The following is a 23,589-nucleotide window of genomic DNA, read 5'->3' on the forward strand; positions in this document are numbered from 1 at the left end:
CTTCTGTGCAGATAAGAGCACAAAATTACCGCAAAATTAATGCAGAATTATTGTTGGCAGCATTTGAAGTATCATTTGAAAGCCAGAATGAGAGTTCGTTCTGCTGAGGGAGGTAGGCTCTGCTACATTCAAACACACAGAGCATTTTAATAATAGCAACATCTCTTCTCACCTGGCCATGCACAACTGTGTGCTTCCTAGTCACTGAAGAAATCACTTTGTGCAAGTTCAGGATGCCTGGATATTACCAAGAGTTCTGAAGGTCAAAAATGTGTTGCAAAGGCTAGCATAATAGCAACAAGTTATGGATAAACTAGTGATGAAGGTGGGGCATCTGTAATACCACACTTATGAGTTAATTCGTGTACACACATTAGTACCTATACACGTGTGCGCTCACACACCAGCACAAGAACCAAAGCCCATCCCAGTATAACCCTTGTGTGAGCTTCTTCCTCAGCCATGGCCATGCTGTTTGTGCCTGTTGAGGTAAAATGCACCAACGGCATCACCTTTTCATTACCAGTTTTACTGAATACAGCTTTTAAGTATTATTCATCAACCTTTACTGTTCTGTGAGCCCAGATTACCCCAAGAAAAAATTGCAGGAGTCCTTTCCTGCCATCGTGCCTCTGGGTTCATCCACTAAATCTCTAGTGGTAAAAAAAAAAACAAAAAACTTACAGACCTCAGCTGATAAGTGGTTATATTAAGAAAATAATCGAGAGCAAGAGAGGCAACCTAACATTCATTAATCCTGAAGTAGCAAACAAGTACTCCTGACAAGTTACAGTGATCTGCAGATTCTACAGTAAAAGCTCAAAACCCTTGTAAATAATTTTTAAAAACCCAAAACAACAAAACAAAACATGAGTAAAAAAAATTTTTTATTTAATCACTACAGTGGTGTTTTTCTCTAGAGATTTAATAAATTTTTAGATATTCTTCAGAGTGTTGTGCCCCACTGTAATCTCTAGAGATTACAGACTGAAACCCTGTCCTGCAAAAGCAGCGTGCCAGAGCTGCCCCTGAAGCAGGACAGCAGGACAGGTGACAGTGCTCCAGGCAGGGCTGTGCAGGGGAAGGCAGAGCTCTGCTTTCACAGGGCCAACTCAGTTCTCTTGGTCTCACAGGACTGTGCTTTTTAAAAAGTCATCACATTTCAATGACCACAACAAAATATAATCCAATATAGTCCAATAGTCCCTCTCAGTTCCAGAACTGATTCTGGTAAAGGTTACAGTGGCAGAAGCTGTCTCATAATTCCCTGAAAAACTCTAAATAACAGCTGAAAACCAAAAGAAAATCTATTTCAAAGGCTATTGATATGATTAAGCTATAATGCCTTCAAATGAATTCTTGGATCAATAGCTAATTTAAGAGACCCATCTCTTTCAGATGCACAAGTACATAAAGAGGGCAGAAACCAAGGAGCGTGGCTTAGCTCTGTGCCAGCAGCTCCCAACAGCACACAAACGACCTCCCTGCACACCAGCTGGGCAAGATGTATGTGACAAGTTATTTTTGGTCGCAGCAACAAAAGGAAAAATAAACTTACATTCTGTCACCCCAGCATCTACGGCTCCTTTTACTTGACTGAAGCACCAGAGCACATCCTGCATGAGGCTTCCAAATCCTGCCAGGAAAACACGTTCAGAAAGAAGATACAATCCCATTGGTACGTAGCTTGTCCTTTTTTAAATGGATGTTCAGGCACACACACGCACACACACGCACGCACACGCACACACAAGCACACACACGCACACACACACACACGCACACACACGCACACACAAGCGCACACACACGCACGCACACGCACGCACACGCACACACACGCACACGCGGTCTCTGCATGGAGATCTGTATCTGCTCACCCGGTGTCATAGTTCCATGCAGCGTGCAAAGCCAGCACTGCAGAGCCAAGAGCACCGTGCCTGCCTTATGAATGAGCCTCTGTTCCCCCCGTCCATGGCAGGGCTGTGGGGAGCGGCGCCAGCAGAGCCCGTCCCCTCCACATCCCTGGCACAGCGCAGGAGTCAGGAGCCCTGCAGTCGTGGTCTTTGTCACAGCCTCCTCTGTCAGAATACCAATGATACTGATGCTCCAGTCATTCCCAGCATTTCACTTAAAGGAGTGAAACAGAAAAAAGGAACTGCTCCTACAACCACAAGAATTTTTTTTCACATTTGTGGTCAGTGTCCTTCTGAACTGCTTGGCAATGAACCCAAGCAGCATGGAGCTGCTTTACAACACATGATAACACTTTCCTCAAAATCTTCCTGCAATCACAAGTGCCTGATAACTGCACTTAAATGATTACTACAGACATTTCCATTGAAAGGCATATTATTAAGCTGTAGTGCTTTCAACTGTGTTTGCTGCTGCAGCAACACTCTGTGTTAAGATTCTCTGAGAGAATTTAGGATTTCATCTACCTATGCTCCTTGTTTCTTGACAGCTCAGCAGAATTTCCCTTTCTGTAATAGTTTTCACTGTTCCACAAAAAGTCCACTGCCTCAAAGGCCAACTTGTTTCTTTTCATCCTAGCACACATTTTACCTCAAAGAATTTCCAGGCATGAGGAAAGCAGGAAAATGGAGCCACAGGGACCAGTAAATTTCATCTCAGCTGTTTTACACACAGGTGTAATGTGTAAGAGAAAATGCAGGTATTTCACAGTTGGCAGGTGTGACGCTGGGCTCAGTCTGGGGCCGTGCCATGGAGACACAGACTTGTTACTTCTCTACAAAAGAAAAGGAAAACATGGGCTTGGGAGACAATGTCCAGCAGGGGATACGTCCAAGCTACATGGACTGTGCTGTAGCCTAACTGGATGTCTTTGTGAGATTTCTGTCTGATTTTATTTAGGTTTTTGTATATTAATACAGGTATGTATCAAAAGTAATGTAATCGTCTGGAATACACAAAAGGTACAAAGTCAAGAGTGAGCTTTATTGGATTATTCAAGCCAAATACAAGGAAAAGATGAAGCTTTAAGGGTACGAAAGGGGGAGGGTGAGGATTGAATGCTGCATCTAAGCAATGAGGAGATGGCCATTTTCCAGAGGCTCTGTGGTGCTTCCTGCAGCTTGGGCAGAAACTGATAAGAGTGACAGTGAGTCTCACACCTGGGCAGTTTGCAGGGCTCTGTCTCACACCTTCACTCTCATAAACACTGCTGACCAACACATTTTTTGCCCATCAGTCTCTGACGGGGTTTGCTCTGTCCTCACCATTGTGGCTCTCACACTGACACCAGGGATGGGTTACTCCTGCTTGGCACTGGCAGTGCTGGCAGCAGCAGTCAGGGTTTCTCAGCCCTGGCTACCCCGAGGCTTCCAGAGCACAAACACTCCACTGTGGCAGACACCAGGCTGGGAAAAGCCTGGCGTAACTGAGCACTCTTTTCCTATGTTGGAGATGGGTGATTTAAAGAAAGTTGTTGTGGTTTTTAAGGTTTATTGCTAACTTAATTTGTGATATTTCTGTCTGGACCGTGCAGACCACCCCTGTAATTTTTGGAGTTCTTTCTCTTGGCACACCAGTTCTCGCTTTAGGGATGGAATTTCACTAATGAAGTACATGACACCTATTGACACCTTGTGTGACAATGAACCAGTGTTAACTAATAAGTTCCATTTCTCTGAAATAAAAAGTTGTTAGTCTCTGTTAACAACTCAGCCTTCTGTCACTTTGGATTCTGAAGTCCTGTCCTGCCTTAAATTCTAGTGACCTCTAGCTGAGGAATCCTAGTGCTTCACATCCTGCTGCCAGGAAAAGATATTCCTCAGGGTGTTCTCTGAAATGGAGCTCAGACTCCACAGAAATCTTGCTGGGATTGGTGTGTTTAACAATGCAGGTTCTGGAACACTGTGGTTTGCACTGTGAAAAGGATGTCCAAACTGTTTCCAGAAGCAGCCACCTCACAGCATATACTCATCTCTGCTGAGTCAGGGGCTGGGCAAGCTGTGGAGGGGATAAGGCACCAGGGACAGATGTGCCCATCCAGAAAACACTTAATCCCTGGTCATGGGAGAGCCCCTGCTGCAGGGGGGGAGCCCCGGGTGCTCCACACCTCTGCACAGCCTGCAGTGAGTTTTAACCTTGATTAAGGATTATATCAATCCCTACACTTTGGGACTGGCAGCCACCTGCAGAGCATGCAAGGAAATTCTTATTCAGAAGGAGCTGTGGGCAGTGTGTGAAGGCAAGCCCACTTCAATCACAGGAGATGCCAGCAGTGGGTATTGAAATCTAACACATTACAGGCATACCATAACGTTAAAGTTTGATGGAAGATTACAGCTGAGTTATGGCTGCTCAGTATAATTTGACTTCTTTAAAGACTTATGGTTCCACAAAATACATAGAATAAGTATAGCAAAACTTCTCTGTTTTTGCAAGCCATTGATAAAAATTAGTTTGATAGTTGAACCAAAAGTACAGTTAGACGAATAGTTAAAATTTTAAAGGTGAATAAAACTTTTAAAACTTATTTCTTAATTCAGTGGCAGCCATCAGGGGCTTTGCCGCCTCTGACCTTTGCAGACCCCAGGGGTTTGCCAGGTGTGCCCAGGCCGGGGCAGAGGTGGGGTTTAAGTGCTGGGATGTGTCTGGGTTGGTGGCAGGAGCCCCTTGGAGGAGAGGGATAAGCCGTGCCTCCTGTCCATTAGAAGGCACCAGAGATCCACCACAGCGCTCCCATTTCTCAAGCCAGGAAAGCCGTGGTGGCTGTTGGGCATGACAGAAAGACCACTGCACTCCCCTGAGTTTCCTTTTCTAGTACGAATGAAAGAATTCCCCAGCTTGGGACATGCCTCCTCTTTCTGAGCTGGCACAGTAGAAAAGCTCAATTTTTTGAGAAACTAGGAGACATGTTTAGCTGATTCTTTTTTCCTAAATGTGCCCTCTTTTTATTGCAGACCAAAGCCCCAGCTCTGGGACAGGAGGCTCTCCGTTTCCCATGGAAAATTAACCCCTCTGCTGCGAGCAAAACGGTGTTTTCCCATTGCCCAGTGGGGAACAGAGTTGGCTGTTTCACGGGAGCTGTTGCACATCTGCCTTTGTCCTCTCATCTGCTGTTTCCTTGGCCTACTCAATAAATGTGGTGTCTCTCTTCCCGTGGGATCCTTCCAGGGGCAATGCGAACGGGCAGGGGAGGCGCCGTGGCCCCGGCACCGGCCTCGCCCCGATCAGCGACCGAGGCTGCGACGGGAGCGGCTCCGTGAGGCGGCTGCGGGGCTGGACGCGCCCGGAGCCCTCCAGAAAGCAGCAGAGGGCAAGGCCGGGGCTCAGAGCGGGGAGAGGGTAACCCGCAGCGAGGGGCGGCGGGGCGGGGGCACCAGAGGGACGGAGCGTCGCTCCTCGCCGCAGGGCGCGGACCGGGACAGGGACCCACAGGGACAGGGACCCATAGGGACAGGGACGGGGACAGGGACGGGGACAGGCACAGGCACAGGGACAGGGACACGGACAGGCACAGGGACAGGGACGGGGACGGGGACAGGCACAGGCACAGGGACAGGCACAGGCACAGGGACACGGACAGGCACAGGCACAGGGACAGGCACAGGCACAGACACAGGGACAGGGACAGGGACACGGACAGGCACAGGCACAGGGACAGGGACAGGCACAGACACAGACACAGGCACAGGCACAGGGACAGGCACAGGCACAGACACAGGGACAGGGACACGGACAGGCACAGGGACAGGCACAGGCACAGGCACAGGCACTGGACACCCTCCTGGCGGCGTGTCCGCGGCGCGGCCCCACGCGAGTGTCGCTCTCGGTGCCGCAGGCTCCTCCCGCCGCCACCGGGGCCCGGCCCGGCCCGGCCGCCTCCTGGCTCCGCCGCCGCGGCTGCCGCTGCTCTCCTCTGCTCTCCGCCCGCAGGCTGCGCCGTCCCCGCGCTCCGCTGCCCAGGTAGGCGCCCCCGGGGCCGCTGCCCGGAGCGGGCTCCGATCCGCGGGCTCGGGCGGGGGCTCGGCGGGACGGCGCTCGCTGCGGGTCGGGACGCGCGGGGCTCGCCCGGCGGCTCCGCCGCTGCCCGCAGCGCGTTCGGGCGGGGGGTCCTGCCGAGCCCCGGCTGCGGCGGGGAGAACCGCAGAGACCCCCGGAGCTCCGCGGGAGACGCCCAGGGCACCGAGGGAGGAACTCAGGACGCCGCCCCTCGCTCTTACTGACCGCTGCGCTGCGGGGCAGTTCGGGGTCACGGTCAGCGCCTCTGGGACCAAAGCCCCGGGCGATGTCGCTCCGGGTGTGTCACCGCCCGGTCCCAGCTCCTCGGGTAGCGCAGAGGCGCTGACAGAAATGGTGTGTGAGCCCTCGGAGGGAGCCGTCCCCTTGCAGGGTTTCGGCAGCCCCGCAGCGGTGACTGTGCCGGTGCTGCCGGTGCCCGTCCTGGGCTGAGCCCCCGGCCCTTCCCTCGGTGCCCCCGGAGCGCATCCCGCGCTGCACCCCTCCCTTCTGCTCGGGGTTTCCGCGCACCTCCGGCGGCTGAGGCGCGCTCGGCCGGCTGCGGTGCGTGCGCTCGGGGCTGTGGGCCGGGACGCCCCGTCCCGCCGGTAAATCCGCCGTGACCGAGGAGCCCCGGGCGCTGCCGAGGGAGCGAGGGGCCGGCCGAGCACGACGTTAGCGTGGAACACCTAGTACATTTGGCCCCAGGAAAAGTAATGATTTTAATGGTTTTGTGACTTTGCAGCGTGAAACAGTAAAAGATTTATCATTTCCATCCCCCGGCTGCACTTTGTAAAGGTGCAAATCCTTGTAATTATTGCTCAGGCTAGCTTAACTTCAAGGAATATCTGCACTCCTTCCTCAGAGCTTGTATGTATTGATGTATTTTCAAAAATGAGCTTGGCTCCAAACTGCTGCGCAAGGAAGTTTCCTTGGGAACCTGTGGTATGGGAACCTGATTTATGGCTGTTGCATCTGAAGGTCTATTTTTATTCTGAAGAGTAAGTTTTGGGACTCAAAAAGGGTTCCTGCTGTTGGTTTGTTTGAGATTGAAGGCTTGATCTGTTCCTGTTCTGATTTCCATCAGAAGCACTGATGGGAATTGTAAGCATTTGCTGCTTCATTTGTTTTCTTGCTGGATCTTGTTTCAGTTCTGAGATGGGAAATTAAGATTTTGTTTTGGTTAGCTGAAGAAAAGGAGCTGCATATGCTGGTGGGGTAACTCATTGTATCCCATGACAGATGCAGTTCCCTGTAATTCTCTTTTCTCCAACATCTTTCTTAGATGTTTTTCTGCTTCTGCTCAAATTAACCATAATTTTGTTAATTTAAAGAAGTGAAGTTATTAGTAGTTTCCAAAGTGTAGATCTGAGGAAATGTTCAGTGAACATACAGATGCCCTGGAGAATGCTCTGGGCTGGACCCGGTCCAGATCTTGCTGTACTTGTACTCCCTCATTTTGTTCTTTTAAGGCTTTGTACTTGCAGCAAGGTATAAAGTTGTATGTCACAGGGATGTCTATCAAAAACAAGCACATAAAGGTGCATTGCATGTGAATGCTTAAAAAATAGAGTGGCTGCTGTAACTTACAGAGTGTTCAAGCTCTCTCAGGTGTCAGTAAACTCTACAGACATGTCTGGAAAGATTGGAAAACTCCTGTACTCCCTGCTAATGAACAAACCTGTCCCATTGCAATGGGAGAGGAAATCCAGACACTGAAGCCAGCATCAAGCCAGAAATCAGGTTTACTGTTCTGTTCATAGTTCATATCAAAAAAAATTCTGAAGAACCTGAGTGGAAGCTATACCTTGATTTTACATGGAATCTTTTTGTTAGAAATACCAGAATGGTATGATTTTTTCCCAAATGAAAGACTTGGGTAACTGTTTAAATCAAAAGGTGAATTCTGTGAATTTCTTCTTCCGTAGCTTTTACCCCTCCCTTTTACATGACCTCAGCAGTCAAAAGTGCCTTTTGGTTTTATCTAGCCAAGTCAGTATGTCCATTTATTTTGGATATTGGTCTCACTACAATTAGTCACCCCTGAAGCTACAAAATACGTGCTGAATGATAGAGAAAACAGGAACCAGATCTTTGTGTCTGCTGGTCTGCTCCTGCCCTTCCTGTAGTGGGCAGAGTCCTGCTCTGAGGTACAAGGTTGTGGTGCTGCTGGTTTCTCTAGTGAGCTCCATTGCAATGTGCTTTTCCCTGACAGTCAGTCCTGTCCTCAGAGCAGGGAACTCCAGCGAGACATTTGCAAGCTGTAAATGATGAACTTTTGCTTCCTGCCTTCTGCAGGATGCGTCAGCAGGAGCTGCCAAGGTCTGGCAGGGCTGACCCACAGCAGAACTGAACCAGAGGCTTCGAGTGTGGGAGCGGAGCCCAGAGGAGCAGAGAGGGCTGAGCCTGGGCTGGGCGCACCATGGGGGCGAGCACCTCCAGCAGGACACCCCCCTTTGCTGGGAACGAGGATGGTAAGCATTTTCCTGTTGCTGCCTGGGGCTGCAGAGTGACTGAGGGTGCCAGCCAGCTCCTGTGCTGGGGCTGCACACTGCCGGCTGTCCCAGGCCAGCTGGGGCTGTGCGGGGCAGCAGCAGCAGCAGCGCTGTGCCCTGGGCCCTGCAGGGCCGTGCTCTGGCCTTGGGGTCCCTTTGCCTCCTCTCCAGCAGCCCTGAAAGCAAAACTGCCAGCAGAGCTTTGGTGTTGAGGGGTCCCTGGGGCGCTGCCAGGCACCTCGAAGGCAGGGACAAGATGCTGCTGCTCTGGGGCTGCAGAGGTTGCTCTGGAGGTCCCAGCACAGGGAGCAGGGGCAGAAGCGTGGTGGGAAGGTGGCTGGAGCGATGGATGTTCCCATGGCTGCTCCTGGGGGCTGCCCAGCTGGGCAGGACTGCCTGCAGGATGGGTTGGCTGGAAAAGGAGCTGGAAAACTACTGCTGGGAGAGTGTTGGAGGCCAGGGCCCCTGTGCTGCCAAGATTACAGAGACAGTCACTAAAAGATTGCTCCATAAATATATTTGCTGTTGCATGAGTCAGCTTGCTGACTGCCATATGGGCTTTCACCTAGGTAAAGCAACAATATGCATATGTGGATAAATACAAATACATAGTAATAAACGTAAAGCAGACAAAGAGCTGGGTAACCCATCAGTGCTGTTCCAATGTGCCCTGTGGTGCCTCTGCCAGTCTGCAGCTGTTCAGCAAAACCAGCTTCAGTTTCCAAATTATTAATGCAACTGCTTACCGTTTTTCTTCAGTTTTTATATTTTTTTCCATTTCTGTAGTGCAAAAGAAATCTGTGCTGTGAAGTTTTCCTGAAGATTTTGTTCCTGCTGCATCTAAATGCTCATTATTGGCATTTCTCATAAGCAACCACTGATGCTTGCTTGGGTTAAAGAGCAGTTGTGTTCCTGACCACCTTCCTCAGGGTGCTGTGCTCTGGCTGTGGGATTTTCCTGGCTGGTCTCTGCTGCATCTCTCTGGGTTCAGTGTTCACACAGCACCAGCTTCTGCCACTGAGAAACACAGTGCCAGGAAGGCCTGGCCTGACCGTGTCGGGTGGTTTGCTGTCAGCTTGTTGGGTGTCAGTGAGCTCAGGGCCGCTCCTGCAGGCTGACACAGTGTGCAGACCAGTGCAGTTCTGTTTCCATGGCCCTGCACAAATTCAAAAAGTGGTACTGCATTTTTTCTCTAACAAGTCATGTTTTAATATACTGAGGGGAGAGAAACCCAGCTGAAACACAGATGCCCCCTAGGGAATTTTCCATTATCTTGCAAATTGGTAACCAGAGGCTATCTCACCTTAGATGTCACAATCTTGTCCTCATTCTGATTTCAATTAAAATTGTAATTAATTAAGAACGTCTAGGTACAGTAGGAAAGAGCACACTGCTCCATGGCACGGGCAGCAGGTGGTGGGCACCAGTCCCATCTCTGCAGCTGTGCCACAGGGAGGCTTTTCCTTTGGGACCCATGAGTTGTGTACGTGCTCCAGTGCCAGTCCTAACAATTCTTGCATATTTTCCCAAATTGCTGTTGCTATAATTTCACTATTTTCTGCAGCACCACAATTTCTGTTTGAACTTCTTGAAGGGCTCTGTTTACCTTGAGCTGAAGTAGAGTGGCAGGATTATTTTTCTCTCAGCATTTCCTCTGAGCAGACAGGTGTGGATAATAAGCAAGTGAAATGAAAATATAATAACCAGACAGAAGGTTCAAGGCTACGAGGAGATCTGATTCCCAGAGTAGTCAAGATGAGACCACTGGCTGTGCTGGGGTGAGCAACGGGGATGAGGGAAGCTGAGCCTCAAAGCATTGCCTTTGCCTGGCACATGAGCCTGGGGACCTCAGCAGTGTTGGCTGCTTTTGCTAAGGATGTTTTTTATGGCTGGTTAGGTCAGTATTTTTTATCTAAACATTGTTCCTTAAACCTTGGTTTAGAAATATGACCCCTGTTTCCAAAACAGTGTTTCATGATTATACAGCAGTTGTTTCTTTATGGCAATTGTATTATCTTTCTTCGCATCTCTTAAACCAGTTCATCTGAGCTGGTGAATTTTGAGCTGAGCATGTGAGTTTTGTCCCTGAAGGGCAAAAGCTCATAAGGATAAAAAGTAGAAATAACATAATTTCACCAAATGTTTGCTCAGCCGTTTAATATTGAAATGTTCTTTCTTGCAGTTACCTTCGACCATTTTGAGATTTTGCGAGCTATTGGGAAGGGCAGCTTTGGAAAAGTGAGTGTTTTGGAAATTAATTACCATGTGGGCTGCTGGAGATGTAACTGGGTGGAAATAGATGAGTTGGAGGCTCACATGAGAGTACAGAACCAAAGCCCAGGCACTGTCAGTGAGCCTTGACCTTCAATTCCTGGTAATCAGAAAGGAATCAGAGCCCAAATCCTTTTCCATTCTGTAGCCACAAAGCAAAGCCCAGTACCCTTAAACAAAGCCCAAGATTACCTGTGAACTGAGTGACACTGCTCAGGAAAGTGAGGATCAGGTGCTGCTCCCAGTGCCTGACCTGCAGCTCTGTGGTGGAGGAGGCTCTTCCCAGCAGTACCGGGTGGGAGGAATGGACATGATGGTTAGTGAATGGCATTAAATAAAATGTTGACTTCTCTGTGATTCCCTGTCTCCCATGTTGTGATGATAAATTCCTTCCTCTTACCTTCCCCCAAATTTCTATTTGGGTGAAATTCCCAGGCAGTGCCAGTGTTGCAGCATTGGCGGATGGAGTTGTGCCCTGGCAGTGCCAGCACTGCCAGAGCTGCTGGAAAACACTCGTGTCACTGGGTTTTACCTGCCCAGATTTGCTGACAAATCATCTCTGTTTTATCCCCTGACTGCTCTCCTAGGTCTGTGTGGTGCAAAAGACTGACACCAAGAAGATGTACGCCATGAAATACATGAACAAACAGAAGTGTGTGGAGCGAAATGAAGTGAGAAATGTTTTCAAGGAGCTGCAGATTATGCAGGGCCTGGAACACCCTTTCCTGGTTAATTTATGGTAAGAGGTGGTGCCTTGGCTCACTGGTTGAGTCAATTGCAGACACTTTTGAGATCAGACCCTCCTCATCCGCTTTAAACCTGTCCTGGGAGCACCTGGTGGGTTCCACCGACTGGGGCTCTTGTTTCAGGGGAATCCTGTTTAGTTAAGCAGTTATCACCCTTGTCCTCTCAGGCAGCACAAGAGAGTTTATTCATCTGTCCCAGGCAGGTATTGGCTGTCACCACAAGCCCACTTGTATTTAAAGGAGCTCTTTGCAATCACCAGCAACTTCTGGCAGCGTGGGTTTGATGGCCAGGCAGAGCTCTTTGCTGGTTATCCCTTGACATTTCTTTCTTCTAAATTTTATGAGGACACCAGTAACGTTCCAAGGGGTGTGAGTTCACATATTGCATGATAAAGTGGCCAATATCCTGTAGTTTCAGCATTCCTCTAGGGTTGTGGGTAATTGCATTTATTGGAAATTTGATTTCTTTTTAGAATAAAGTAGAAATTATCAATGCTAAACACACACGCACACAAAATAGTCTAAAAGACACTGAAGATCAAAAATCTTTGCATAATTCTTCCTTTTTAAAATCTCCTGTAACCTGAGTGCAGTTCAGTGAACTCTTGGTATTTTCCTGCTGTTGCCATTTAGAGTGGTTCTCATTGGGGTATGAATGGCAAAGGTGCAGCTGCAGCTCCCATATAATATCTCCAACCTTGTCTTTCCTACTTGAACACAAAGCTCCAGGCAAAGCTCTCTCAGCAGCTGAAAGCTGACCAGGGTGTCTGTCTGGGGATCTGCACAGAGCAAACCATCCAAGTGTCCCTGCTGCTGTTCTTGCCATGCCAGCCCTGGCTCCAGGATGCCTTTGGCATTCCTGTGTCCTTCCTGCCCTCTGGGTGACTCACAGCCCACAAGCTCTGTGTGGAGCACTGCTCTGGCTCGTGGCGCTGGTCAGCACATCCAGCAGTGTGCTGCTAAGGAAAAGCCCATGAGAAAAGGGCTCATGGCTGGTTGTCAGCCCCTCTCAGAGAGACGCAGCCCATCAAAGGAGATCACTCACAGAGGACCAGCAGAGACCAGCTGCCCCTGTGGTGCTGAGCACACAGTCCCAGGCAGGTGCTGCCCTGGCACAGGGACCTCAGTGCTGGCTCTGGCCAGGGTGCAGCTGAGGCTCCTCTGCCTGGCTCCTGTGGTCACCTCCTGCTGGTGCTCAGAGAAGGCAGAACACCCATCCTGAGCTGTTCATACAATCTGCTCTGACTCTGTTATGGACCTGAGACTGAATTGTTGTCACAAGTGTGACAATGGTGGGAAACAGAACATGGAAAGGTTGTGAAATTTGGAGTGAAAAATTCCAAGAAATGATGAGTATTCCCAGAAGTACCACATGTTCCCTTATTACCAGTCTTTTCTCATTGCTACTTACGTCCTTGAAGCACGTGTGTGCTGTTCCAGGTACTCATTCCAGGATGAAGAGGATATGTTCATGGTGGTTGACCTGCTGCTCGGAGGGGACCTGCGCTACCACCTCCAACAAAACGTGCGGTTCCAAGAGGCGACTGTGAAACTCTTCATCTGTGAGCTGGTGCTGGCCCTTGACTACTTGCAGAGCAGGCACATCATCCACAGGTCAGCCAGGCCACAGGCAGGCTTGTTACTCCTTTATGTGAAACAACAAATAGAAGCCTAAGTGATAAACAACATGTTCTCCTATGTGTATTTGCTTTTATGTGAAACACAAGGCTTCCCCCAGAAAAGTATTTCAGATACAGCAGAGACCATCTGATTTGTCCCTCTGGGATAGCTGTGAAATAGCATATTTGATTGCCCACTGATCCTGCAAAAATATGTCTCTGATAGGTTTTAATTAGCTGTAACTCATTAATGTCCATCCTCATCCAGGGAGAGTAGGTGTCAGCACTCAGAACTCCTGTGTTCATGCTTGAAGATGTCTCCTTTGCCCTCCTCCGTATTGCACCAAAATACGAGGACTGGGCCCAAACACAACTTTTTCCTGTATGAGGTAAATCCCTTTTTAGAAATGCTGAGAGTTTCTTTTTGGCTACCACAATTTCTCATGGCCAGTGGAAAAGATGCCTGAGCTCTTCCCATACCTTTGCAGACCTGCAGAAGAGCAGAGGAGGCAGAGGTTCCCTGGCTGGGAGCAGGTTTGGCTGTGCATGGACAGACACACGGCTCTCCTGCTGCTGTCATGGGCACACAAAGCTCAGGGCCCAAGAGTTTGGCCGAGTCAGCTGTCAGGGAGGATGGTCAGAGAGGGTTGTGAGGGTCCGTGATTGCAGGGAGAAGGTCACTGCATTTAGAAATGCCGCTCCAGATGGGCGTTCTTGTGCAGTGTAAGAACCAAGCATGGAAAGCGTAAAATGGAAATGGTTGTTAGTGGGGAAGGCACCCATGGCGAGGAGCTGGTGAGGGCCAAGCCTGTCCTGAGCACAGTGTCCAGTGCCATGTGCAGGCTCCGAGGGCAGGATGAATGACCCCTTGCTGTCCCTGCACCACAGGAGCCCAGAGCAGCTCTGCTCCGCTGCAGGGGGGCACAGCTCCCACCCTTTCACACTGCTGCTTTTGTGCTTTACCTGCACCCATCTTTGCCCCGGTGTGAACAGGAGTGGGGGAAACTGCAGCTGAGGTCGCAGTGTCATTTTCACACAGCTGCATGTGCTTAAGGTAAATCAAGTACAACAAAACATGTATGGCAGGCTGTAAAATTTGCAAGTTATTTAATTAACACTGTAATGCAAGTTGTTTAATTAACACTGTAACCCAGTGGGATAGTATTTGATTGATAAAGTGATTCGTCTGAGGCAATTACGCTGCAACAGCTGTAATTGGGAACATCAGGAGACAGGGAAGCAATGGTTTTGTTTGGCTGAACAAAACTGTGCAGAGACACAAAACTCAGGCTGCAATTATTTCCCACCTAGGTGTAAAAGAATGGGAAATATTATTATCTTTTAGGTTAGGAAATTATAGAACCAGCTTATAAAAAAGAAATATACAAATGAGCAATTACAAGAATTATCTTGGTACTTGTTTGCATCCTGAGAATGATCTTACTGTGCTGGTGTAATTTCTGAGGCTGTATGCCAGACTGAGGGAGATCAGAAACAGACGCAATAGAAATTAAAAAGTAATAACTTTGGAGAAAAAAAAAAGGAAACAGTTCCACTGAGCTTATGGGGAAAATCAGCTGCTTACCTGACACTGCCCTGCTCTGCTAATGATGCCCGTCCCTATACCCACCTGTATGAAGGGATGGCACCAGGAAGGGAACCAGTGTTTATAACCCACTGGAAGTTGCTGGGTAACAAGATGCCAGAAAACTGTAAGCTATTAGATGACAATTAGATATATTTTGGGGCTTTGATTCCAGGTGGCTTGGAGAACTCAAACTGTATTCTAAGGATTGAATTTTTAAAGATAAAATCCAAAAGGTGTTCATTTCTTCACTGGGCCGTCCTGTGCCGGGTGGGGAGCACCAGCTGGCACAGGTCCCTGCACCTGTTCCCTGCCTGCTGGCTGGCACCTTTTCTCTGGGGCACCAGCTGGCCAGGTGCTCAATGGGCACTGGTGTAATGAGCTCATTAAAGCCAGGTAATGGCTTGTAAAGTCACTCGGGTGACACTGTGGCTGTATCAGAGTATCAGGTGTATGCTTTCTGCCCTCAGTTGAAGTGTTTCCCTACAGCATTGCTATAGGTATTATTTTTTGGGATCCTTTTACTTAGGAATAAAACTTGTGGGTAACCCATTTGTATCTAAAACAATGATGTTAAAATACTTTAATTTGTACTGAGGACCCTTTCTCATACAGTATTGAAATAGATTGAAAAGTGACAGGAGGAAAACGACAAAGAGACTCCCTGACTGAGGTGTGGGTGCCCTGGGCTGGGCGCTGCCCACCCTGCAGCCTGGCAGCTGCTGCTGGTGCCGGTGGATTGGTCACCCTGTCACACCCGAGCACAAGGGGAACACCGGCTGTGGGTGCCCTGGGCTGGGCGCTGCCCACCCTGCAGCCTGGCAGCTGCTCTGGTGCCGGCGGGCTGTCACCCTGTCACACCCGAACCCAAGGGGAACACCAGCCTGGGCAGCCCCAGGCTCTGAGGGTGCAGTGTCCCCGCCGGTGTCCCAGAGCTGCTGTCCTGGGGTGCCAGCAGCAGCTTCCTGCCGCTTCTCAGGCTAATGGCTGTCTCTCCTTCTCTGCTTTGCTCCCCAGGGATATCAAGCCCGACAACATTTTACTGGATGAGCGGGGTAAGTGCCGCGTGCTCCGTGGTCATGCCGGCATTCAGCAGCAGCCAGGAGACTGTATGTTTATATAAATGTACAGCAGGAGACAAGCTGCGCTCTCGGTGCTTGCTGCTGCCGTCCTTTGGTGCGGGGCTCTCCTGCTCAGCCCAGCTGGGAGCAGGATCCTCCCATCCCTTTGTGCTCGCTCGCTGTCTCTTGCTTTTTGAGCAGCAGTGTCCTGCACCTTCAGGGCACCGGGCAGCCTGAGATGCTGCGGTGTTTCTGGGGCTGCCCTGGTGTTTTAGCCAACACCTCCTTTGGCTCACTGACTTGATGGTGTCCCTACAAGACACTGGGAGACCATATGTTTGGTGCTGCTTGGGATCAGGAGCCCAGCACACCTGATTTTAACATTTTCTTGGTTCTTGTTTAAAACTTACTCAAAATGCGTCATTTGAAGGGCAATGCTTGTGTCACTGCAGGGTTTGTGCACAACAGAATTAATTATGGTGCAATGGATAAGCCTTGGTCACGTATTTAATTTTTCCTTGAGCATTTGGCATGGGGAGGGAGCAATGAAGAGGATTAGGGGCTAGGTATAAGCATTGCTATCAGATTTTCTATAGTTTTTCATAGGCAAAACTCTTGACTATATTCTTGCATGGCTCTTCAGTCACATTTCTTCCCAGCAAAGATCTCACAGTGAAGAGTTGTCTCATATTTTTAGTTTGTAAAGAGAAACATTTTGTTAGATCATATTTTTTTTAAAATCCAGGTAACTGTATTGTTGTGAGAAATCCTCATTAGCAGCTAGAGCAAGGTGCTTGAACAGTTGGTGCAGGGAGGAGGCACAGCTGCTTTGTCATGGCTTGAGAGGCTGTGTCAGAGATGCTGAGCTGCCAGGGCGGCCCTGCCTGGCTCTGTGACAGGGTCTGTGTCCCCAGGGTTGCCTGGCAGCGCCGAGCCAGACTCGATCCGTTTGCACATGGCCTCCAATTTCAGAGCAGGGGCTGATGATTTATTTAGGAGCTGGCAGCAAAGTGGCTTTGCCTCCAGGTGCTGGGGCCCCTGTCCTGCCCTGCTCCGTCCTTCTTGCCCTGCACAGACCCTGCAGAGCCCCGTCCTGCCTGGGGCCTGGCACTGCCCATCCCACACGGGGCTGCTTTGGGCCGCTCCTCACTGCTGGGTGCTTTGTGCCCCATTGTCCCAAACCCTGTGCCGCTCAGACTGGGGTGACACAGCTTCCTGAGAGGAGCCGGGGTCACCGTGGCTGTGGGAATGCAGGTCAGCACTCCCTGGAGAGGGAAAACAAAGAGGAAAAGGCTCTGTTAGTCTCTGCAGCTGCATTCAGCCCAGGAAGACACAACCTACTAACTTTTGTAATGATGCTACAATTTGGGATGAATTTTGAGTCTATTCTCTGCTCACTGTGATTTTTTTAACTCTCTCTTGCAGAGGTTTTAGAGTGTTTTTTCTGGGGATATACTCTTGGCTCCAGTGTCCTTTTGACTGTGACTTGTAGTATTCTTTTTCTTCATCCATGACAGCAAAGGTTTGTCTTCTAACAAACTTCGAAAAGCTAAGAAAGCTTTGGACAGACACAGAGTTCATTTTCTTTCCCAGACTGATCCCGAAATATAGGAAGACTCAAAACAATCACCGCTAAATTACTTTTTGGAGGACTCTTGTATTTTCTGGTTCCCCAAAGGGAAAATAAGGGGATATTTTAAACAAGAGACATCTGCAAGCAGCCCGCAAGCTGAAATATTTTCTATCAGTTCTCCCACCAGACTTTTTTACCTGGAAACTCCTTTCTATTGAGTATTTTACTTTATGTTTCTGATTCAGAGCTATTTCTTGTGTGAAATTAAAGCCAAGCCTGTTACACGTTGGCCTCTGTCTTTCAGGACACGTGCATGTCACTGATTTCAATATTGCCACCATGCTGACCAAGGAGAGCCCTGTCACCACCATCGCTGGCACCAAGCCCTACATGGGTGAGAACCGAAGGCAGTTCCCTGTTCTGGAATCTCCATTTGAGGGCTTGGGGGCAGTGCTGTGGTGGGACACAGGCGGAGACAGCTTTGGTTAGAGCTGGGATCTTTTCTTCCTGATCCACATCAAAACACGCAGAGGGTGAAGTGAGGAGCCCCCTGGGAGGGGACGCAGGCTGGGGACAGGGGTCCCCCCCAGAAATGCCTCAGTGCACTGGGGATTGTGTGCCCTCCTTCACAGGGGGGTGAGGAGACACTGGGGCCACCTCATGCCTGGGCTGAGTGAAAGTGCTCCTTCTGGAGCACATTGACTGTGAATGCAGGCAGCTCCCGTGTCAGCAAAAGGAATTTGCTCTTCCTGGGCTTGGGGCAGAGAAGCACAGAGAGTTTCATGTGGAGAGGGCTGAGGGCTGCTGTGGCCCCGGTGCAGGATTGTGGCAGCACGGGCAGGGCAGGGCTCAGGGTTCTCTGTTGCTCAATTCCACTGGGGATTGCAGCAAGGCAATTTCCCCCCCTGTTTTCACAGCGCCTGAAATGTTCAGCTCCACAAAACCCACGAGCTACTCCTTTGCCGTGGACTGGTGGTCGCTGGGAGTCACTGCCTACGAGCTGCTCAGGACCCGGGTACGTGTGGGGCTCATGGCTTGCTCTGCCCTTGGACACGCTCTGGGGAGCGGTAACGCTTTACAGCAGAGGTGAGGTGAGATGGCCAAGCTGAATTCAAGGCTTTAGGACTTGTCACAGCAGAGGAATCAGAGATCACATCTTCACCAGGGTTATTCTGATCATGGCTAAGAGCTCAGAGAAGCTGCTGCAATACAGAACAACGTCTTGTAGCAGTTCCCTGTGAGGCCCTCTGGGTTGATATAAGGGGGCAAGGCAAACAAGCAACAGCTTGTTTTTCACGGGCATTGTCCCCAGCATGGGTGAAAAACGTTTTACAGGGAGTATCAGGAGTGGTCTAACCACACCATTATTTGTCACAGCCTTTTAAGATAAAAACAATGAAAAGTCCAAGCAAATTCCCACTGGCTGATAACCCTGACTTCTGGGGTTTGCTCCTGCCTGTCCTGCTGTTAAATGTCCAGTTATTAGTGTAGTTCTTGCTGACATTCTGTTTTTCCGACTGAGCCATGGCACAAGGGAGAGATGTCCCACAGGAGGCTGGGGACTGCACAGTGAGACTGTATGAAGCTTCTGTGCTCTAACCAGATTCCCCAAGAAGTCTGAAAAGCAGACAAATTCACGCTTGTCTTGTGGTGTTTCCCACAGAGGCCGTACCACATTCGGTCCAACGCTTCCCCGGGTGACATCGCTCGCGTGCTCAGGACGGCGGCGGTGGCGTTCCCAGCGGCGTGGAGCCCGGGCATGGTGGGGCTCATCAGGAAGGTGAGGGGCTGGCGGTGCCAGGTGCCTGCGCCTGCAATGGCCAGGCCGGGTCAGGCACCTGCAGAGCGCGGAGTGACAAACAAACGTCAGCTGCACCAGGGCCGCGCAGCGAGCTGCGCTGCTCCGGGCGGGACGCGGGGACAGCTGCTGCAGCCTTGGCTTCCAGAGCTGTGCCCTCTGGAATTAACTCACTTAGAAGCAGATATTGATACGTGTGTCAATAAATTTACTCCAAGAATCACATTTTTTTTAATCCTCAAGAAACATTTTTTCCAGCAATGGAAATATTTGCAAGAAGTGCTGACGCTGTCGTAATATTTTGATGCCGTGTGGTTTATGCACCATTGCAATTTTTTTTCAATAAAGCTGTTACAAAAATTGCTTCAAAATCATTACTGGAATAATTTTGAAGCTGAAATCCCATTTGAAATGAAGCCATAGCTTCAATAAACAAGACTTGGGCTTAACAGTGGCAGCAAAGCTGAGAACTTGCACCCTGCATAGCAGCACTGGCAGCAAATTTTAAGGAAGTATGTAAATAGTTTTTTAATCTCAAATAAGTGTGGGCAATGAAGTAGTACTTCATGTAGATTTCAACTGTTTTTTGTTCCAAATAATATATATATATGTATTTTATAATTTCTAATGAAATAGATTATCAAACATTTTAACAAAAAGAGACTGTCAATTCTTTGCTGGGACAGAATCATGGTGTATTTTCCAGAAAGACAATTGCAGAATATCTCCATTTGTTGAAAATTCAATGAAGCCAGTATTTCATTAAGCTTAACAGTAATACAGGAATATTTGCTGCAGATGTCCTGTGTGTTGCTATGCTGGCTGTGTGTTTCCTGCTGGTTTTCCAGCAGGAAAACCTGGACCACAGCAGGCCGCAAGTCATGGAGGCTCCCATGTGAATAAATAATACAGTGTCGCAGTTATTTAAATGTCCCAGCGCTCCTTTGCATCTGGTTTAGCAGCCATATGCATTGTACATGACGCCAGCTGTGGCTCCGTCCCGGCTCAGCCATCGCTGTGCATTTCTGTGTTTGTGCTGCGGAGCCGCAGCGCTGGCTGGGCTGCCCAGGGCTCTGCAGAGGCAGCCGGGCTCTGGGGACACGGCTGGTGCCTGGCTGCACGCCAGGGCAGGGCTCTGCACGTCACCTTGCCTGTAAATTCCCCAAAGCCTTTGGATCCTCTGCTTTTCCTGCTGAGTTTTAGGAGGGCCAGGTATCGGGAGTTTATGCAATGTGTAACCCTTGAACAGAGACCACCTCAACCCTTTCCTTCCACACAAGTAATCCCTACAGCAATGTTAAAAAATTATGAAAATGAGCAGTGTGAAGGCACACTTTCACACTGGAATAGAGTATTACTTTAGTAGAGTGAGAAAAGAGGATGTTTTACTGATCCAGTACTAAAAGCACAAACACCTGAGTGGAACTTCCTATTCCAAACAAATGCTTGTTTTTAACATTGGACAAATTGTTTAATGCCACTGTACTGTCTCATTGCCTGCTTGTACAATGGGGATAAAAGTAATTTGTAAAAATGGGAGTGAGCAGAGGCAGATCTTGTGAGCCTGTGGCATACCCCGGTGAAGGGACTCCGAGCCAGAGCAGGAGAGGCACTGCTCCAAATGCCAGCGTCAAGGCAGTGTCTCTGGCCCCACGTGTCCTCAGCCGTGCTCCACAGAATGGGTGCCCTGTGGGATGGTCTCATCTCTCCCCTTTACCTCTTGCTGCAGTTGCTCGAGCTGAACCCCGAGAAACGTTTTTCTCAGCTCAAGGACATCCAGTCCTTCCCGTACCTGTCTGATGTGAACTGGGATGCTGTTCTCCAGAAAAGAATACTGCCAGAGTTCATTCCTGTGGTAAGGCCATCTGAGTGCAAGGGTTCCTCACACCCAGCACTGGGGCATTCTGACAAATTTCCACTGAAGCATCAGGTGTCACAAGGAGAAAAGAGAGACCCAGGCAGAGCTGTCTCTTCCGTGAGTGTGCAGCAAAGAGTAATGGAGGGAGACTATAGTGTGGGTGCCCCCACACTGATATGCCCTGTTTGTAATGTTCCCAGAATTTCTGGGTGCAGAACTGGTGCTACAGCCCACTGAGCTGTGCATCTGTGTGGGAGGGACGGTGCCTGTGAGCCCCCTCGTGCTGAGCCATGCTCTGAGCAATGCTGCTCCCCACGTCCAAAACCCCAGGGCACCAGGAGGGACTCAGCAGCAGCCTGGAGATCACCCACCATCTTAGGGGAATTGTTTTCTCCTGAAATGCTTCCCCAACAAGCTCATTGTTAACAGTAAATAGCACATGAACTAGAGTTGTATTTATGGGCCTTTTTAAATTGAATTAAAACAGCACATAACTAACATAACCCTTATAAAGAATAGTCCAACTACTCCAACTGGTTTTCAGCAGAAGTTGGGCTAAACTATGAATATTTGTAAATTGTAAATCTGCCCTTGTTGCTGGGTTTCTCTCTGGTGGGTATAATTCTCTGTTGCTTGAAGACCAGTTCCACTGGGCTGTTGTGCTACTCTCAAAAAGGCACAACCCAGCCAGGACTGTCCTCATCCTCATTGCCACTCCAAAGCAGGCAAAGGGCAGAGTAGAAGCAGGAGCACAAAAGGAGCCACCGTGACACCTTGAATATCGTCCATATCTGAAGGGACTGATAAAGTATATCAGGAGTATGGCCAGCGCTCTTGGCTGCATGTGCAATTATAATTAATGCATTTTTTTACAAAATTCAGCTCCCAAATGCAGTCCAGGTTATGAGAGACTCCTTAAGACAGGCTCTGATCGCTTAAGGCCACTTCTTTCTCCACTCCAGAAAGGCAGACTGAACTGTGACCCAACCTTTGAACTGGAAGAAATGATCCTGGAATCCAAACCTCTTCACAAAAAAAAAAAGCGCTTGGCTAAGAAGGAGAAAGACACAAGCAAAAGCAATTCATCCCAGGTGAGAGCAAACAGGTACAAGCATAGTAGGCCTTTCATTTTTCAATGACTGCCATCTAGCAAGACCACAGTAAACTGAACAGAGGATTTTTTCCATTGTGACCAACTTTATTCCTAAAGCTGTCTCCATCTTCCCTGTGGCGAAGGGCAGAATGTGTATGCACTGCTTTACTGCAAGAGGAGAGCCTTAATGCCATTCTCCCCACTGCAGGGCGAAAGATGCTCTGTGCCTAAACATATTGCCATGTGTCATTGAAACTGCCCCTTGCAATGTTCTTCTGTGTAAACTGTGAATTTATTCCCTAAATCTTTTATTTTTCCATTCCAATATGAAAGGCCAGCCACCTCCAGAAGCACCTGGAAATGCTCCAGAGAGACTTCATTGTTTTCAACAGAGAAAAGTAAGTTTTGATCCAGAGGCAGCAGCAGAGGCACTGGCCCTTGCCAAAGCCTGTGACAGTTTTGGGGGGGCTGCACAGGGCAGGGGGGGCTGTGCTGGAGGAGCTTGGGGCACTCAGGGCTCAGGAGCTTGGGGCACCAGGGCTGGAGGAGTTTGGGGCACTCAGGGCTGGAGGAGTTTGGGGCACCAGGGCTGGAGGAGTTTGGGGCACTCGGGGCTGGAGGAGCTTGGGGCACCAGGGCTGGAGGAGTTTGGGGCACCAGGGCTGGAGGAGCTTGGGGCACTCAGGGCTGGAGGAACTGTGCAGCGAGGGGCAGCTCAGGCCAGGCAGTGGGCAGCTCCAAGGCAGCTGTACCTCTATGGGGTCTTGGCACTGCCTGGGCTTTTCCTCACAGTTCAATCATCCTTTTCTATCCCAAGGGTAAGAGCCCACCATGACAGCATCCAAGAGACAAAAAGTGGCGGCCCACACAGGGAGGACAATCAGAACATCAACCTCTGAGAGCAGCTCAGCCCCTGCAGGGGACTCCTCGTGGCACTGGGGCTCACCCACCCACCGACCTTCACAATGCCAGGCCGTGGACTTGTCCTCTGCTGCTGCTGGGACCGTGCCAGCAGCCCAGGGCACGGAGGAGAGCTGGGGCACCCCTCCCTCAGCTCATCCCACAGACCAAGGGTCTATGAGAGGCTGTGGGGGCTGCCTTGCAATGGGCCACAGCTGGTCAGACAGATCCTATCATGTTGCCTTTCCTGAGGGCAGGAACGGGACCACAAGACAACGGATAAGACAGTTTTCACTACTTTGGCTTGGCTGGCAGGTGCCAGAGCCCTTGGTGTCACCATGCAGGCAGTGCTGCACCGTGCTGGGAGGTGCCCACAGCTGTGCCACAGGGCTCTGCAGATGTTGGCATTCCCATGGATGGGCTCATGGCTGGTTCCCCAGCGGGAAGAGGTGGCTCCCAGATGCAGGATCTTCACCAATGCATTGTGACAAAAGTGGCCTTTGCTTACAGACAGCTCCTGCAAACATCCTGTGAGGGGGCACAGGAGGCTGGAGATGAGCTCCTTCCTTAGCTGCGAGGAGGCAGCAAAGGTTTCCTGCCCATTAGTGCTCTCTCCATGTACC

At 49.8% G+C, this 23,589-nt stretch overlaps 1 protein-coding gene across 1 annotated transcript; it reads left to right on the plus strand.

Annotated features, from left to right (window-relative positions):
* Nucleotides 1-8,200: 8,200 nt before the first annotated feature.
* On the plus strand, nucleotides 8,201-22,965 carry STK32A (serine/threonine kinase 32A). Its single transcript, XM_058815397.1, has 12 exons — nucleotides 8,201-8,441; nucleotides 10,645-10,700; nucleotides 11,321-11,472; nucleotides 12,920-13,093; nucleotides 15,701-15,738; nucleotides 17,622-17,711; nucleotides 18,235-18,332; nucleotides 18,981-19,097; nucleotides 20,845-20,970; nucleotides 21,936-22,064; nucleotides 22,400-22,464; nucleotides 22,884-22,965. The coding sequence occupies exons 1-12, from the start codon at nucleotides 8,390-8,392 to the stop codon at nucleotides 22,963-22,965; spliced, it is 1,179 nt and encodes a 392-aa protein (XP_058671380.1). The 5' UTR covers nucleotides 8,201-8,389.
* The last annotated feature ends 624 nt before the right edge of the window (nucleotides 22,966-23,589 follow it).

The sequence above is a fragment of the Ammospiza caudacuta genome, chromosome 16 (assembly GCF_027887145.1).
Source record: "Ammospiza caudacuta isolate bAmmCau1 chromosome 16, bAmmCau1.pri, whole genome shotgun sequence".
Classification (NCBI taxonomy): domain Eukaryota; kingdom Metazoa; phylum Chordata; class Aves; order Passeriformes; family Passerellidae; genus Ammospiza; species Ammospiza caudacuta.

Bases quoted from the DNA above. Each gene is read 5' to 3' on its own strand.
- STK32A (XM_058815397.1), top strand. From the start codon at position 8,390: ATGGGGGCGAGCACCTCCAGCAGGACACCCCCCTTTGCTGGGAACGAG. The intron at 13,094-15,700 runs GTCAGCCAGGCC...TTTGCTCCCCAG, and splicing joins AGCAGGCACATCATCCACAG to GGATATCAAGCCCGACAACA. The intron at 22,465-22,883 runs GTAAGTTTTGAT...TTCTATCCCAAG, and splicing joins ATTGTTTTCAACAGAGAAAA to GGTAAGAGCCCACCATGACA.